This window comes from Gavia stellata, chromosome Z, assembly GCF_030936135.1.
Source record: "Gavia stellata isolate bGavSte3 chromosome Z, bGavSte3.hap2, whole genome shotgun sequence".
Lineage (NCBI taxonomy): Eukaryota > Metazoa > Chordata > Aves > Gaviiformes > Gaviidae > Gavia > Gavia stellata.
Window position 1 is genome coordinate 12,668,428 of NC_082637.1, and position 15,696 is coordinate 12,684,123.

General features: G+C 39.1%; 1 protein-coding gene across 1 annotated transcript in view; it reads right to left on the bottom strand.

The window, feature by feature from the left end:
• Window positions 1–2,770: 2,770 nt before the first annotated feature.
• The window catches only part of GOLPH3 (golgi phosphoprotein 3), a 33,352-nt gene continuing 20,426 nt past the window's right edge, over window positions 2,771–15,696 (bottom strand). The window contains exons 2-4 of the mRNA XM_059833560.1: window positions 15,183–15,314; window positions 9,912–10,026; window positions 2,771–6,680 (exon numbers count right to left, since the gene is read on the bottom strand). Of these exons, the coding sequence (XP_059689543.1) occupies window positions 6,256–6,680; window positions 9,912–10,026; window positions 15,183–15,314 (672 nt within the window). The 3' untranslated portion in view covers window positions 2,771–6,255. The remainder of the gene's footprint in view (window positions 6,681–9,911; window positions 10,027–15,182; window positions 15,315–15,696) is intronic.

The window sequence follows — 15,696 nt, forward strand, 5'->3', positions numbered from 1 at the left end:
CAACGCATCCAACAAACAGACCTCAGTTGTTATTCCAAATGTGTTTATAATTGCATTTTATTTCAGGCCTGTTTTATTTGTATGTATTCCAGTTTAAGGAAGGTCACACGCACTCCTTTCTTTCAAGTACAACCGCTCACCCGCATGACATAGTGTTTTCCTGGATGACTGAAACCTTTGTGGACAGCCGGCTGTTCCTCTCCCACGCAGGTACAAGTGCGGCGCCAGACACATCTGCAGCGTATTGACTGGTGGGCACGAGCCAGACCCCTCAACACACCGCTCTCCAGTCTCCTCTGCCGATTGGAGCAACTCTTTGACCCCAGAGGTCTCCTTGACACACGTGGAGTGGGACCACTGGGAGAGCAAACTCCTGGGAAGATGCTCAGGTCTCATGGCCATGACAGATCATGGCCTGCCTGGAGAGCAGCTCCCACATCACCCGAGAGGCAGCACGTCTTCCTAGCCTCTGGCCCATGACCAACTCCAATTTCACCGGGGGGAAGACAGTAATGAAGCATATATCCATACAAGATCTTTTCAAAATGTCATTAAGAACATTGCATAAAATTAGCAGCCTCAGAAATCTCAGATGTTTCCAGGAGACGAAGTTCCCTTGGACCAATTCTTGTTCAGGCACCAGCGTGACTTCTCCATGAAGGGCTCTGCTTACTGGCACAGCTGCAGTGGGTTACTGCGAGATTGCTGCTTGGAGAAACAATCTGGTTTGGCTAAATTCCTTCTGAATACAACATCTGAGATTTTTAATGGTGTGTAGGCATTGTTCTGTTCAGCATTGCAAAACTTATACATGACTTAGCTAAATCTTACTTTCAGAAGTGACTGAGGTCCTTGGGAGCTTAAGGAGCCAGAGCAGGTTTTTAAAAGCTGGTTGAGACATGATTTGGTTTCATTTGAACAGACCGGAAACAAAGAAGGACCTATAAAGATGCCCTGGCAGTGGCAAGGAAAGCTTATGAACTGCCTGTCATTTCGCTTTACAACTGCCAAAGTCTTCTCTTAACACCTACTTTTAAGATCAATCCCAGGACAAAGGGAGGGAAAAAATCCAGTATTTGAGTAAATGTACAAAAGGAAGGGGCAACAGATGATAAATCCTGAAGAATAATGCATTAGATGATGGCAAATCCTTTCTGAGCAGACATCAGATCCACTAGACAGGAAGGAACTGAATGATGTATTGGGAGTCAAGAAAGCAAAAATTAAAAACTAAAATATTTGAATCTATTTTGCCAAGAAAACAGCTTATGTGATCACATTTTAAGTATATCTGTGCCTTTCTTCTCCCACTTGTCCCTTTTAGTCAAATTAAATAGAAGAAGCCTTCCAAATAATTCAAGTGTCTATAACTTCCATAAAAATAAATAGCCAAATAGAGAAGATGCTTTTTTGAGCTGCAACACAAACTCAAGTCTTTTTTAATAGGCAGAGAGCCCAAAAGGGAGTATTACTCTTGTATATAATGCTCTCACTGCAGGAAAAACTTGAGTAAGAGATAGCAAGTCCTTAGAGCACTGGCTCAGGAACAAGATCTACTTAGCATTAGAGAACTGGCAAAATCATGATCCTCAGCTGCAAGTCCTCCTTGCTGCATGGACAACAGCTTGCTTTTGAAGCAGGCAAAGAGCAGTTTCAAGGTAAATTAGCATCAGGTTTTGTTCACCTTAACAAACAACTTGTTATAAGCTGTAGCAGGCCAGCTGCTTCAGCTCAGCCACCGAGGCAGCTAGTATTGGCAAAAGTATTTGTTGAAGAAGGGGAGGTTCCTTGGGGCTTCGGCTGGGAATCAAAGCAGAGGTGAAAGCAACTCAGAGGACAGGGTAATGGAGAGTCATGCTTGAGTTGACTGTAAAACTTAGAGCAAAAAAAGGTTAGTAATAGAAAGGCAAGAGTGGAAACATCTAAGGTTGGAAATCAGTACAACCCATTCATAAGCACAGAAGAGGAAGTCACCAAGCAACAGGGAAAGAGAAGAAACATGGAAGACCAGGGCCCAAAGTCAAGAGAAAAAAAAGCCGAAACAGCAAATTGTTTGGAAGTACAGAAAGGTGGGGGGGGAAGCCAAAGGCTACTACTCATCAGCATTTCTTCCCCTTATTCTTTTCTGCTGTCTTAGGAACCAGCTTTTCTTCTCACTGTTTCTACACCAGCTCTTTCTCCTCCCAAGTCAGAAGGCATTTCCTACCATCAACTTTTCACAGGCTCTGTGCTGCTGCTTTGTAGGCAGGAGAAAACAAGACCCAATGGGAGGAAACTCCAGATCTTGTTCAGAGATCAACACAGGCAGCCCATCTGACCATGCTTCTTCCCCATCCAAAGATCCTCCCCTCCTACCCAGGAAGGCCACCTCCTACACACACCTGAAATCACAGTTTGTATTTGGCACTTACAAAGCACTTGACAGCATCTCATTTCCTGAGTAACTAAACTGCTGTATACATTAAGCATTACCACAGAATAAATGAGTTGCTTTTTCAAGAAATCTGTACTTCTCTGAAGTTGGAAATCCACTTCCATATAGAAAGATAGACAGACAATAGGGGAAACTAGGACATAACAGGCTTTGACTACCTGAAGTGCCTGAAGCCCAGCTGAGGCAGAACTGAAGCTTTGATGAAAATCTTAAAGTTCTGTTTCTCAAACTGGTGAAGACCAGAGCCTCAGGAAAAACTGGAAATTACTTAGTAAATGAAAAAAAATTCCTTTCGGTATTGCATGCATGTGATACGCAGTAACCATTTGCAGCTCATAGCTTGAAAGGGTGCTTTATTTTGTTTCAGTACAGATTCAGTCCAGTTCACAGAGAACACATTAGTTAATACATATCTTTGCTTTGTAGGAGAAATGGGCATGAACATATGAGCACTCAGTCACCAGCCTTTCATAGCCAATTTACGCAACTTTTGCCTTGAAAGCATCATGTATGGCACACAAACTTCAGTAGCATCCCGTATAGGAGCACTGCAACATTATCTCTATAAACACAAGAGAGGATGATATAAATCTCAAGGATGGTAAAACTCTATATATACAGCTTGGGGATCTAACTTTCAACATCCCGTTTTTGACATTAACTTGAGAGTTTGTTTTAGAAGAACGTGTCCCTGAATAATGCATATTCTTCCTTGAGGCACACATTCAAGTTCAGGCTATGGATAGCAGCCATTGAGAGCTGAGGACTCAGAGCAGACAAAACTGTCTTAAAACCAGGTCTCCATGAGCTGCAGTAGGAGCTAACAGGAAGAAGGGTACCTGAATCTCAGCAGAACACAGCAGCCTCCCATGCTTAACCATTTTATTAGAACCTGAAATAGCAACGAAGGCAAGGATGTTAGCTAAATCAGTTCCTGTTAACCTACCAAACTTACCTTCCTTGTTAGACTAAGGTCTGGTAGCACACGCGAGGCTTTGGGTTTTTTGAAGCACAACACAGGACTCAAGACTCCAAAAGCTCAGCTATTTGCCCTACACATCCAGGTTTACACCAGGTGGTCTAGCAAAAGACACTCTTGCTCTTCACAAAACCTTCATTACTTACATCAAAGTTCTTTGACACACCCAGTACAAACTCTCCCCATCACAGACAGAGGTTCTATCTTTAAGCAAAATAAAGCCAATACATACTGTAGGCAGTTATCTTCTATGTGAAAAAAACAAAACAAAAAACCCCAAATCCTCCTTCGGGGGCGGGGGGGGGATTAGAGGGTCACTTTTTTAAACCATGTTGGCTGTAAGGGTGACAAAACCCCAATATCCTCCACAACCCAACATGAAACCAGCAGGAACACAGAAAATACAGAATGAAGACAAGAGAACAGAAAAGGGACTATGAAAGATACTTTCAGTCTGAAGCATGTTTCAAGTAGATTCAAAGCCATTTTAGAAGTTTTGTGCACTTAACTTGCTCCTGAATACTCCACTATTTTTCTGACCTTTCCACCTAATTACTCATCTCTCCTCTCAAAGAGCAACAGACAATGAGAAAACAGATCACTATCAAGTACAGAAAGTATTCTATAAGCTGTCAAATGTACGAGCAACACAGCAACTTTCATTTTTCCTCTACTTAAAACAGTCATGTTTTGAAATATTTAAAAGAAAACATCCAAAGTTCATGCCCAAGCTCCTCAAAGCTTTAAACACAGCATCTTACAACTGAGAGAACACTGTTTGTCTTTTTATTTGTAAACCAGAGTTTGCAATATCTTACAGTATAATTTTAATTTCATTTTTCTAAAGAAACAGCATTTAAGAACTGAAAGAACAGTGTGCCATTAAATGTTAAGGACCATATTTTAAAAACCTTTATTAAAAAAAGGTTATAGAGGTACGATGAATTTAAGTTGTATTTTAAAGTCAACTACTTAAGCATCTAAATGACTGAAAATGAAGTGCAAAATTGGAAGTCCAGTCACAGATGAGGATGCAGAGTTGTGCTCAAGATAGAAGAGGTCTACCCACAACAGGCACAGCTGCACACTTACAAGCTAACTCAGTCTGTCTCAGCCATGAATCCCGCAGATCTGAGCCACACCGCTGATTAGGTCAGTTTGATCTACTTAATATAAACTCTCCCTTTCTAATAAGAAGGATATTAACTAAAGCTTTCAGTTAAGCAAGAAAACCTTTCTCATTAGCAACAAAAAATAAAAATGACATGCTTGCTCTGTTTCAGGCACTTTCAAGATCATAGTTTATTTACTGTAGGTAAAAAGCTAGTATACAGATTAAGGGATCCCTTGAATTTCAACTCTACAGTTACACACCATCTAGTATTCTTGCTTTGAGTATTAACCAAAAAAGTTTCTAAACACCTGTAAGCCCCACTATAAATCTGTATTGTTACGAGGAAAAAATATATAAATCAATGCTTAATTTTTTCAATGCATAATATTTACACTGTGAAACCAGTGGGAGAGAACAAGCAGTGGCAGAGGCAATAAATTTTAAAAAGCCAAAGTTTTATATATAATTTTTTTACAATAGTGTGCTAATCAGCATAATTGTATATAAAAAATTAAAATATAGCAGAGCATCCCATTACAGAAATCTTAATCATCTGAACTGCAGTCATTACTTGCTAACTGTTTACATGCAACACCTGCTAGGACTGACTTTTTGTTTTTAAAGTGTAAAATAGATTATGAGGTTTAAGAGACAAACATTAATTTGTGTACAAAACTAGAAACTGCACTCAATAATTGTACTGGTCACAAGCCTCTTCCATACAGGAGCGGGGGGTGGGGGCAGAAAAAAAAAGAGTACAAACAGTGATAGAAAGTGGTCTCTTTCCATACACTAATTATCAAAGGCAATGCATAGACTGAGATTACCTGGATGGCAAACTCTGTAGACACTGGAAACAAACAGTTTTCACATACATGCTTTTTACAGGAGGTCTTTCTTTCCAACAAATGGCAATGGCTGACAGCAAATAAGGGGCACCAGGTGTACAACTAAGTAGATCTTGCAAAATACTAAGATGGGGCAGTTGTTAATATACAATTTGAACTATATATACAATACAATGGAATGTATCCCATCCCAAAACTGGTTTATGAAACAATTGGACCTTTCTATACTAGCCTTATGACTCAGCTATCATTCTAATGAAAATATAAGTACACAAGAGACTTGGACAAAAACTAAAATTTATGGGGCATTTTACAGGAACCATTGACAAAGCTGCTTAATGCCATTTCTGCTTTTAAGGTAATTTTGTTAGATAAAATTGAAACAACATCTGTGTATAAAATGTCCTGACAGACACTTCAACATGGAGCTTTGGTGATTTAAAAAGGCCCTTTTTAGTCTGTTAGGAATTGTACTGCAGAAGTATTGATGCATGCACACATCTGTGTCAGCTGAGACTAGTGGTCCAACTGCATGTGCATTTCCTCCTTGAGGTGCTTTCCACGTTAAACCACTTCAATAACAATAAGATGAAAAATAGATTAAACAAAGTATTTCAGGTAACTCCAACTGAATAGGAAATGGAATGCCAATATGGCAGTAAAACCTTTTTCTGTTGTTTTTAAACAGGAAGGTCTCTTGTACCAGCAGAATCCTGTATACAGATACACAGAGAAGGAGGGAATACACCACTTAATTCCCATTAAACAAGAGCCAATTCATCATGTGAGAAGGTACAAATTACAGAAAACATGAATAGTCAATAGAAGAGAAACGACTGGTTTACATGAAAGAAGAGAGAACACTTCAGTCTGAACGCAGTTATTTTGTGAAAGCTGCTACAACAGCCCACAGAACCTCATTCGTGTTGGCTTTCATACATTCAACCTCCGGGTCTAAATCCAGAAGCTGCCGCACTCTCTTTGTGGCTAAATCATACTGCTCATCCAAAAGGGGGGCAAAAGCGTTCTCCAGAACATCTGAAGCATGGGCTAAATAAACAAGTGCCAGCAAGCGCTTGTCCATGCGGTGAGGGTCATTCACCCATTTGTCAAGAACTGCTTCTTGAACCTTCTTGATGAGGCGTTGTTTGATATTGTTGTTGGTGAGAGGGTGCGTAGTCATGTCAAAAAGAAGGAAGTTCTGTTTCTCTGTTGTCAGTACACCTTTTTCCACTAGATTTTTAGCTAGCCGTTCACGGACATTTCGTAGTTGGTAGTGCAACTTCAGCGGGTTCCATGTTTCACCTAAAAAAGCAAGCAAAACACCCAACAGTCAGGCAAAGTTTAAGCTGTGCTACTACAGTGATTACCCCCCCAGGCCCCGTCATGCAGAATGAGCTGTCAAATTCATATAGCTGACTATTACACTAAGACACTGTGCTCGTGTCAGCATTTCTCTGATCTCTGACCTACCCAGATATAGGCATAGAGACAGAGACCATGAATGAGAGCCTCCTTGGAGGAACTTCAGTGTACGTTTAAAGTTTGGACAAAATGCTAGCTAAGCCATGTCTTGATTAAGGATATGACAAATAAGCAGTCTTGTACTGAAGAAAAAAAACAAAAACCAAATCAGTCATGAAGAAAGAGCTTACTTTTAATAATAAAAATAAGCATCTCCTCCAATCTTTTGCATTTGTCTGCTCCCAGCCTTTTACCTTTTCAGAGACTGGAAGAAGTGTCATTGCCTTTCTTTCTGCCACAAAGGCAAGCTAATGCACATCTACCCTGTGCATTTCTATTTCTTCAGGTTTTCATTCTTCTCTCCCTTCCTGCCCCTGTAAGGTGAAACAGTGACCATGCACTGTGTCAGTGTGGGGGTGTGCATGTACACAGGAGCAGGGGCTTTAATGTTTCTATAAAAATTATTTCTAGTGCTTTTTGTTCAGGCAGGAGAACTGGGCTCTTCAGAGATCATAACTGTGTGTGCATAAAGGAAGGAATTTAAAAAGCACAAAATGAGCATCAAAAGCTACTGATAAAGCCAAAATTTTTAAGCACTGAGAAATCCACCGTTGCTTAAGAGTTTACTTAAGAAGCTAAAAATTTTAGGTGCAGCCCACTTATTTATCATAAATATTAAAATACCCTCCTGATATAAAAGAGCCTATGCATTTTAAGGGGTGAGAGAAGAAACAGCATGAAGTATTTCTTACAGAGATGGCGATTTTCTGTAATTGAGAATTTCTGTATCAATTTGTTTTTATATCAGAAAGCTTTTTAAAAATTCAATGGTTAACATACAATAGTAATAACAATAATAATACTAAAACCCACAGATGACTAAGGTTTCTGCCACTGTGATGGACGATGACATACACTGTATCCAAGTAACAGCAAAGTTAAGTAAACAAATGAGGTGACCAACTACATAGTGAAAGGCAGAGAACCCACCCAGGCCCAAACTACGCAAGTCCCTATAGGTCCCACACCTCACTGAATGTGACTCCCCAGCTTGACCATGAATGAAACTATCACACACACACAAAGTATTCCTTACAGCGTTTCACAGGGCAAAGGCTATTTCCTAGATTTTTCTACATTCGTTAGGTGGATAAGGCTACATGGAAATAAAAATCAGTACTGTGGTGACACCTTGTGACCAATCTCCTCAATTACACAGACACTTGCTTGTCCAAAAACAGATGTTTGTTACACCTATAGGAAGACCTGACATTTTGATCCAAACTTCTGTATTCCCTACACTTGCTTTCCTTAGAGGCTATCTTATAAACAACATCAGCCTGGCAAACATCACTTTACACGTCCATATAAATATTTCCATGATGGCTTTGAACTCATATGTATACTGTAACTTCACACAGCATTCTTCGCATTGCTGATAACTACAGATAGAATAGCTATTTTCCAGGATCAGGCAAAATTCTAAAATAGTTTATCAAAAAAACCCCCAAACAAAACATCAAAATATTTTTCTTCAAAGGGCAGTCCTCTAAACCATGGGAAATGCAAAGAACCCTAATGCCATTCAAGATCTAGTAATTAATAACCATATGTAAGTAAAAATGATTGCTCCAAGTCTTAGCCACAGCACTGACAATAACTATCTTCCCAGAGCCAAAGTTCAGCAGGGTCAGGAAAACCTTAGCTTAGCTCAAAAAACCCTACAACATTGTTTATTCATTAGTTGACCTTTTTTGAATCAGTACTAACTTGATGTGCACTGCACTGGGAGAGAAGGTGAAATGTCAGCACAAATTATGTATTTGGGACAAGAAATATGAATTGTTTTTGCAGGCTGTAAAAGTGAAGGAGAGCTGAGCAAGAACTGAACTACAAGGCTACGCAGCAGCCATGCCCCCTACTGACAAGGACTGCCTTTGTTCTCTCTCCCCCCTCTGCCTGACAGTCAACGAGCAAGAGGGGAGGGATGGCAGGGACAGGAGTATGAACTGATATGCAAGGAAGGCTGTTTCAGGTGGTACAGGATGAACAGGAAGAACATAACAAGAGTAAGAAGGCAGAGAAAGGTGGAGAGATTTTGCTCATTTTTTAAGCTCTTACTTAAGTAACATACTTAGATAGACAACTTCAAGTCTCATTACCCCCTACCTCCCAGAGCCGTGTTGTTGACAAAACAGTGGGGTTTTTTCCTGCACTATTTACACAACTAAAGTACAGCTCTGATCTACTCCAAGGAAGCTGCATTTTATGTGTTTTGTAAAAACAGACAAACCCTGGTGATGAATTTTGGCTACAGAAATAAAACACCACCAAAAGAATAAAAGCACTATATGTTAAAAGATGGTCATTATTAATTTAATTTATGCATCCTGAGGATACAACTGTTGGCAAGGTATATGAAAAATGTTAACTGCAATTGTAAAGATGAAATCTAATTGACATTCAATTTTTTTTGCAACAACTGACTAGCTTTACAGAAGAGCTGTGTGCAAAGTACTCATCTTGAAGACTTTGTTTTGAACAATGAGAAGTACCTAGCATTTGAAAATACTTACTACATTTCTCCAGTTAATGGAAAAATAGAACTCCTGAATCTTTATTGTTTCTTTATGATTAATGGCCAAACCATCCTCAATTTTTACATCTGAGTGGTGAACTCCTTATCTCTTTTCTTTATCGAAAGATCTGAATACTGAATCCATACACCTATACTTCAGACTTCCTCTAACCCTCATTTCCAATTACAAAGGCAGTTATATCTCCAGGGTGCAATCCTGATTTACTTCACAGTCAGCAGAAAGCACCTCTTCCAGAGTTGAGATGTTCTCTGACACTTCCATATAGATCCTTTCCATACTAGGTTAAGTCAAAAGCCACAGTTACTTACATTTGATTAAAGGCTACAATCAACAAGAGACTACCCTAGAGGACGGACTAATCAACTTTTTTTCATACTTTCTCCCCCAAAACCTTAAAGTATAATCTCTAGTGATGCCAGATAATTGGCTTTATTGGGGGGAAAAAAGCAAATACATTATGTCCAAGGCTTACCACTAAGCAGTTCAATCCAATTTTGTACTGTTTCAGGAGGCTGGGTCTCTTTTATGTGTTTCAGAGCTTCATCTAGCAGAACATCCCCTGTAGGAGCATCTGACTTGCAAATCACCTAGGATAGAATAAAATACAGTCAGTATTTTGACTTAATTCATATCCCATAAATATCCACCAATAAAAACTGGAAAAATCTACCTGTTATCAAAACCAAGGAAATTTAAAAAAATAAGGAACCTTCTCTAAGAATATGCAACTTTAAAAAATACCTAGTTGTTAAAAAGCTATATAGGATTTTAATTACAAGGCTATATTACGTCTTCGGTTATCTATAACTTAAATTAACCTTCATTGACTGAAACTGTAGTATTAATAAAATGTTTAATACCTAATTTTTGAAGGAAGATAATCCACTAACCCAGCCAAGTCCTTCGCTTCCTCTCCAAAACAAAATATACTACAGTGTTAAATTACTCTCTGATGGCAGTCTATTTTATTGTTTCACATCAATTTATTCAAAATACTGCGGTTAAACAATTAGGCCATGTGAAATTGAGAAATCAGTTACAAACTGAAAAAGCAGGAAAACTGTTTTTCTTCTTCCATATATTCATGGCTAAAAATAGTTCAAGGCAACATCTGTAAGTTTTACAGCTCTGAAGAACGCATTGACCACCAACACTACATTCCATTCACTAACAGTTAAAACACATGTATTAAGCAAAATAAGTGTGTACTAATAAACACCTTAATATGCAATAATAAATGCAGTATCATTTACGTTTGTTATTAAATACTTCTGAAGTTATTTGAGCTCTTCCCTCAAGCAAGCACAGGAGAACAACAAAAAAAATCATTCACAGTAACATAATAAAATTTAAGAATTTGAGTAACTCCATTTTTGGGAGCTGGAGATCACTCCAACCATAAACCTCAGATACTTGGTTTTACGAACACAACTACATTTTAATCTAGACAATTCCTATTTGAAACTAAACATACAACAATGCACATTTATCTTTCTGATTTATGAACTTGCACCACAGCGTCACTCAAAACCTCTATTAACCACATATAATGTTATTACATATCTTCCAGTTTTATATCAAGATTCTAAATTTTTGGAAGTTTCTGTTCTTTAGTTATGCAGGAACATACTTCAAGCGGGTTTTTAAGCTGCTAGATTGTGGCTATTAATAGCCACCTTTCAGATATTCCTTTAATAATTAGCCTAAAACCACCCAACTTATTTATCTTTACTTATTTTTAAAACTGACATTCCAGCAGTATTTTAGTTTCTTTGAAGTGTCCCATATGATTCATTTCACAGTAGCCTTAGTTACACTGGATCGCTCCAGCCTGCTGCAGTTGGTAACCTACTACTCACCATCTCACTTTAACAGGTAAGATGTGGAGTCATCTTTTTGATGTGTTTTATTATTAAAAAAACCAAAACCAAACCAACCTCGCTGAAGAGATAAAAAATGCTTTTAAGGCTAAGATAAGTAGGTAAGGGGTTTTTTGAAGTTTAGAAAATACCTTTCCTTGCCTATTTGGGGTTAAGATACTTTTTTCTACCACTGCAAAGAAGTTTAAGAAGTTAACCTGAATATAATGCACCATGACAGTACAAGCCTAAACACACAGGCATTTAGAAGAAAAAGCAGTAGGGATGCATTGACTCCCCCACTCAACTCAGTCAGGACTCCATAAGCTCTTGTGAAGCCACAATGCACAGTGATTTTGTTTCCAAGTTTACTGTTCTCTGCAGCCAGGCGTACAGCACTGTTTCTTCTCACTTCCCTGCTCCACTGAATATTCACTGCACAGATTCTTCTGATTAGCCTTCCCCTCAAACAAAAGTATTTTGGTCCACACTTCCATGGTATTTAACTTCCCCTCCCCAGCACATGGAGACAGGGAACAGTGGAAGCCCAGCCACCTCTCTCCTATCTTCATGGATCTGCTCTTTCCTGAAGGATTTATTGATGAATGCTTCCTGGCTAACTCTCTTCAGAGTCATAACAGCACAAGAAGAGTGGGAAATCTAGTGGGTTGGGGATCTTGAACTGAATCATCACAGAAGAGGAAACATTCACAAGGGGGAATTTTTTTTCCTCTCTGTAACAGAGGAGCTAAGGTAGAGAAAGATCCTAAGACCCTGGTTCTTCAGAGATGATGGTTCTTAGCTTTATTGCAAAAAATCTTTCTTTACTCCAATTTTTCAGTGATTTATCAGGTACTAGATTTGCCTCGTATTCCTTGCTGAGGAAATTTCAATTATACAGAATATTTAATTTGCATTTTCCACAATGCAGCTTTGCATTGTTAAAGATTAAGCACTGCTTGCGTTGATTTTTAAGTAAACTTCACTATTTACTTTCAATACGAAAATTCACTCATGCATAAATCACTCAGAATTGTCAGTTATAAAATACTACAGTTAATCCGCCAAGGACTTGTTGGAATTTCTTTTGTTTTTAAGAACTCTAATGATTTGGTTTGCTTTCTGAGGCTGTAAGGCAGCAGAGAGTACCATTTTCTATCTTCGATAACCACTAGTCTTAGAAGTTACTTTATTTGTATATAAACCTCAACATTCATTTATTTGTTTCCAAAATTGATACCAATAGATAGAACTCCAAAATGATGCAATGTTTACATACTCTTAAGTCAAATCTCTAAGGATGTTGCAGCATAAAATACGTCATATTGACTTTCAAAGTTTCACTAATGTCCATCAAGTCCTTGTCAGCCAGTTTCTGTCTCATTTGTCTCTCTCTATGGCATTCAAGCATGGATTTAATGCATCTTGATCCATTCTGAAGTTCTGGCTTAGAAATGGCAAAAAATTATCAGCAAAGATCCACCTGATTTAAGGCTTGAAGTGGAAATCATTGTAGCTAGCAATCTTTTAAGTCACCTGTATCACCAAGGCCACAGTTAGCTGGTTATAAATCCATACTACTGCCTGAAGAACTAGTTCTACCCTCTCTTGTTCTCACCTTATTGCTTGTGCCAGCAGTCTCACTTGTGCCCCACCTGATGACAAGATCAAGAAAGTCACTGAACTAAAAACTAAACTGATCAAGGAAGTGAATTACTTTTCAGCCAGGGGGGGTTACCTGTCCAGGCTGCACAAATGATATTAACAAGCAGAGAGAGACTCCAATAAGCCTCTTTGCGTAGACGGGACAACCCTTCTCAGCTGCAACACAAGCTAAAGGGACTGAAGCCTAAACTCCTCCTTTCAGACTATGGCTTGAAGATCCAGGGTTTTGATTCACAAATCAAAGCTTTGAGTTTTACGGAGGTTTTACATTCCTACAAAATCCAAGGATGGACCTGGGGGCAGGAGGAAGAAAGACTAGCCTGAGACCAGAAGCTATGGAAAATGGTACTGCCACTGAGTGACAACCTTGGAAGCAACTAGACAACTCATTCCACTCTCAAAGCACAGTATTTAATTCACAGCGAAAGTTGAGGCCAAGGGGAGCAAAGTCTGCAAAAGGGTGACAAAGAGGAGACTTGGTAGAGTTGAGACACTTACATCTAGCCAACACAGAAACAAGACTGAAATTTGGTGTTAGTGCAAAACTTCAAATAAGGTACAAAACAACGTAAGTCATTCATGAGAATGTTTTCTAAATTGAAAGAGGTGGTGCAGGGGGAAAGAAACCTCATATACATCAGCAGTTAGGGATTTCATTTGCAAGAAATTACTTAAGCAGAAACCAAACTTCCTGCGAATTTTAAATTAAAGCCTTTTTCACAGAACCCTCCTGCCTGCAAAAAGAAATCTCTCTATTGCCCTGCAACACCAGAAAGAACAAAACCTTTAATACTGTGTAACTTTTAGATCTCCTTAAACAAAGGGGGGCAAGGAGAAGAAACAAAACACACCTGCCGACTCCCAAAACCACGTGATTAAATTTACCAAAAAAAAAACCCCAAACAAACAAAAAAACCACCCACAAAACAAACGACCACAGAAGATGACAATAATTTTACTTGTATTCTTTACTGAAGATATGCACAGGTTATCTTTCCATATTCCTAAAAAAACCCCATAGCTAAAATTTCAGGTAGACAGAGCTGACAAGGTTTGCACAGAATGAAAATAACTGCTAAAGAACATTTCTGAATGCCTAAGGAGCCAAAAGCTCTGGAGAAAAAAAAAAAATTGTGCGAACTAATCAATGCTGAATATGCTTAAATGAAGCTAAAAGAGTGGGAACTGTTTGTCTGAACAGAGGTTCGATTCTTCAGAAAAGGAGGAAGCTGGAAGAAGTTTGGGGAATTTTTAAGCTTTCCTTTAAAAAATTTAGCAAAAGATAACATTGACAGGGAAATGTGCCATAAAGAGAATTTATTTGCGGTGGACAGACAACATTTGACCATGTTTTCAATAAGCTTATTTTACAAGTACCCTCTAATGCCGATGAAGTAAAAATTCTTCAAGCAGCGCGACTTTGCACATTTTGTACTAAGGAAAAATCCAGCGGCAAAAGTAATAAATTAAGGCCTCAAATCTTCAGCCTAATTCAATAAAGGACCTTAAATATTTGCCCATCTTAAAGGTCAGCAAGTACAACAAGTTTAAACACACCAGTCACATGCTTAAACTAGACACAGTTTGGTGTTCTCAGGGGCCCAAGGTACAGTTTGGTGTTCTCAGGGGCCCAAGGTACAGTTTGGTGTTCTCAGGGGCCCAAGGTACAGTTTGGTGTTCTCAGGGGCCCAAGGTACAGTTTGGTGTTCTCAGGGGCCCAAGGTACAAGGATTGTTTCCTTCCCATGCATTGAAAGCACAAACTGCAACACTGTGTACACCAGAATTAAACTGGTGGTTTGCCGGATAGATCTGGCAGGCTGTCAGTTAGCCACTCATTTCAGCCTCGGCTGACATCTGACCAACATTGCAAAAGCCAGTTCCTTCAGCGGATTACAACTGCTGCTACTGGCTCTCAGCAGTAACTGCCGCCACCGCACCGTGGCCAGAGCCATGGCCAACTGTTTGTGCAAGGTTCCCAACAGCAGCAGGAACACATCAAGAGAACAAACAGAAGCAGAGAGCAAGTACAAAAGATCTTCCAAGGAACTTCGAGCTCCCTGTTTAAACACTTTGTGCACCTAACTTAGGTCACTATTCAGAATCCCTATCCCCATGTAAAGAACAAAAAAAGTCTTCTTACAACCAGTTGTAATTTATCACTACTGCATTGCCTGGAGCATGACACAAAAGTAAATGTGACCATTTTCCTCCACTTACCTTTCTTGTTAATAGACTTTTACGCCTCATTCCACAAGCCTCTAGCTGAAGACGCCCTCGCAATGCCAATTCAATTAACATACAGCCACGCAATCCTGAGGAGATGCAATCATTCCAGAACGATGTGTAACCCTGTGAAGAATGGAAGACAGTAAGATATCTCGATCTGCACCTGAAAGCAAATAGAAAAGAGACTTACTGCTTTCTCTAAGCAGTTCTCCTGACTTCATACACTTTTTGAAGTAGCTTCACAAGTCAACTAGCATTCCTGTACTGAAAACATGAGAGAAACTGACTCATCCCCTATTAGTTTTGACAGTCTCTGCTCTTTGAAGAACAGGGAAAGTGATACAAAAGGGAACAGCAAGACATCAAGAACTGTGAGATATAAAGTGTAGTTTATACATAGTCAAAATAGACTTACTACATTTTTAAGACATGAAGCATTTGGCATTACTGACATCACACAGGCTTATCTGAGTTTCCTGAGAAATATTAACATGATTTTATGTCC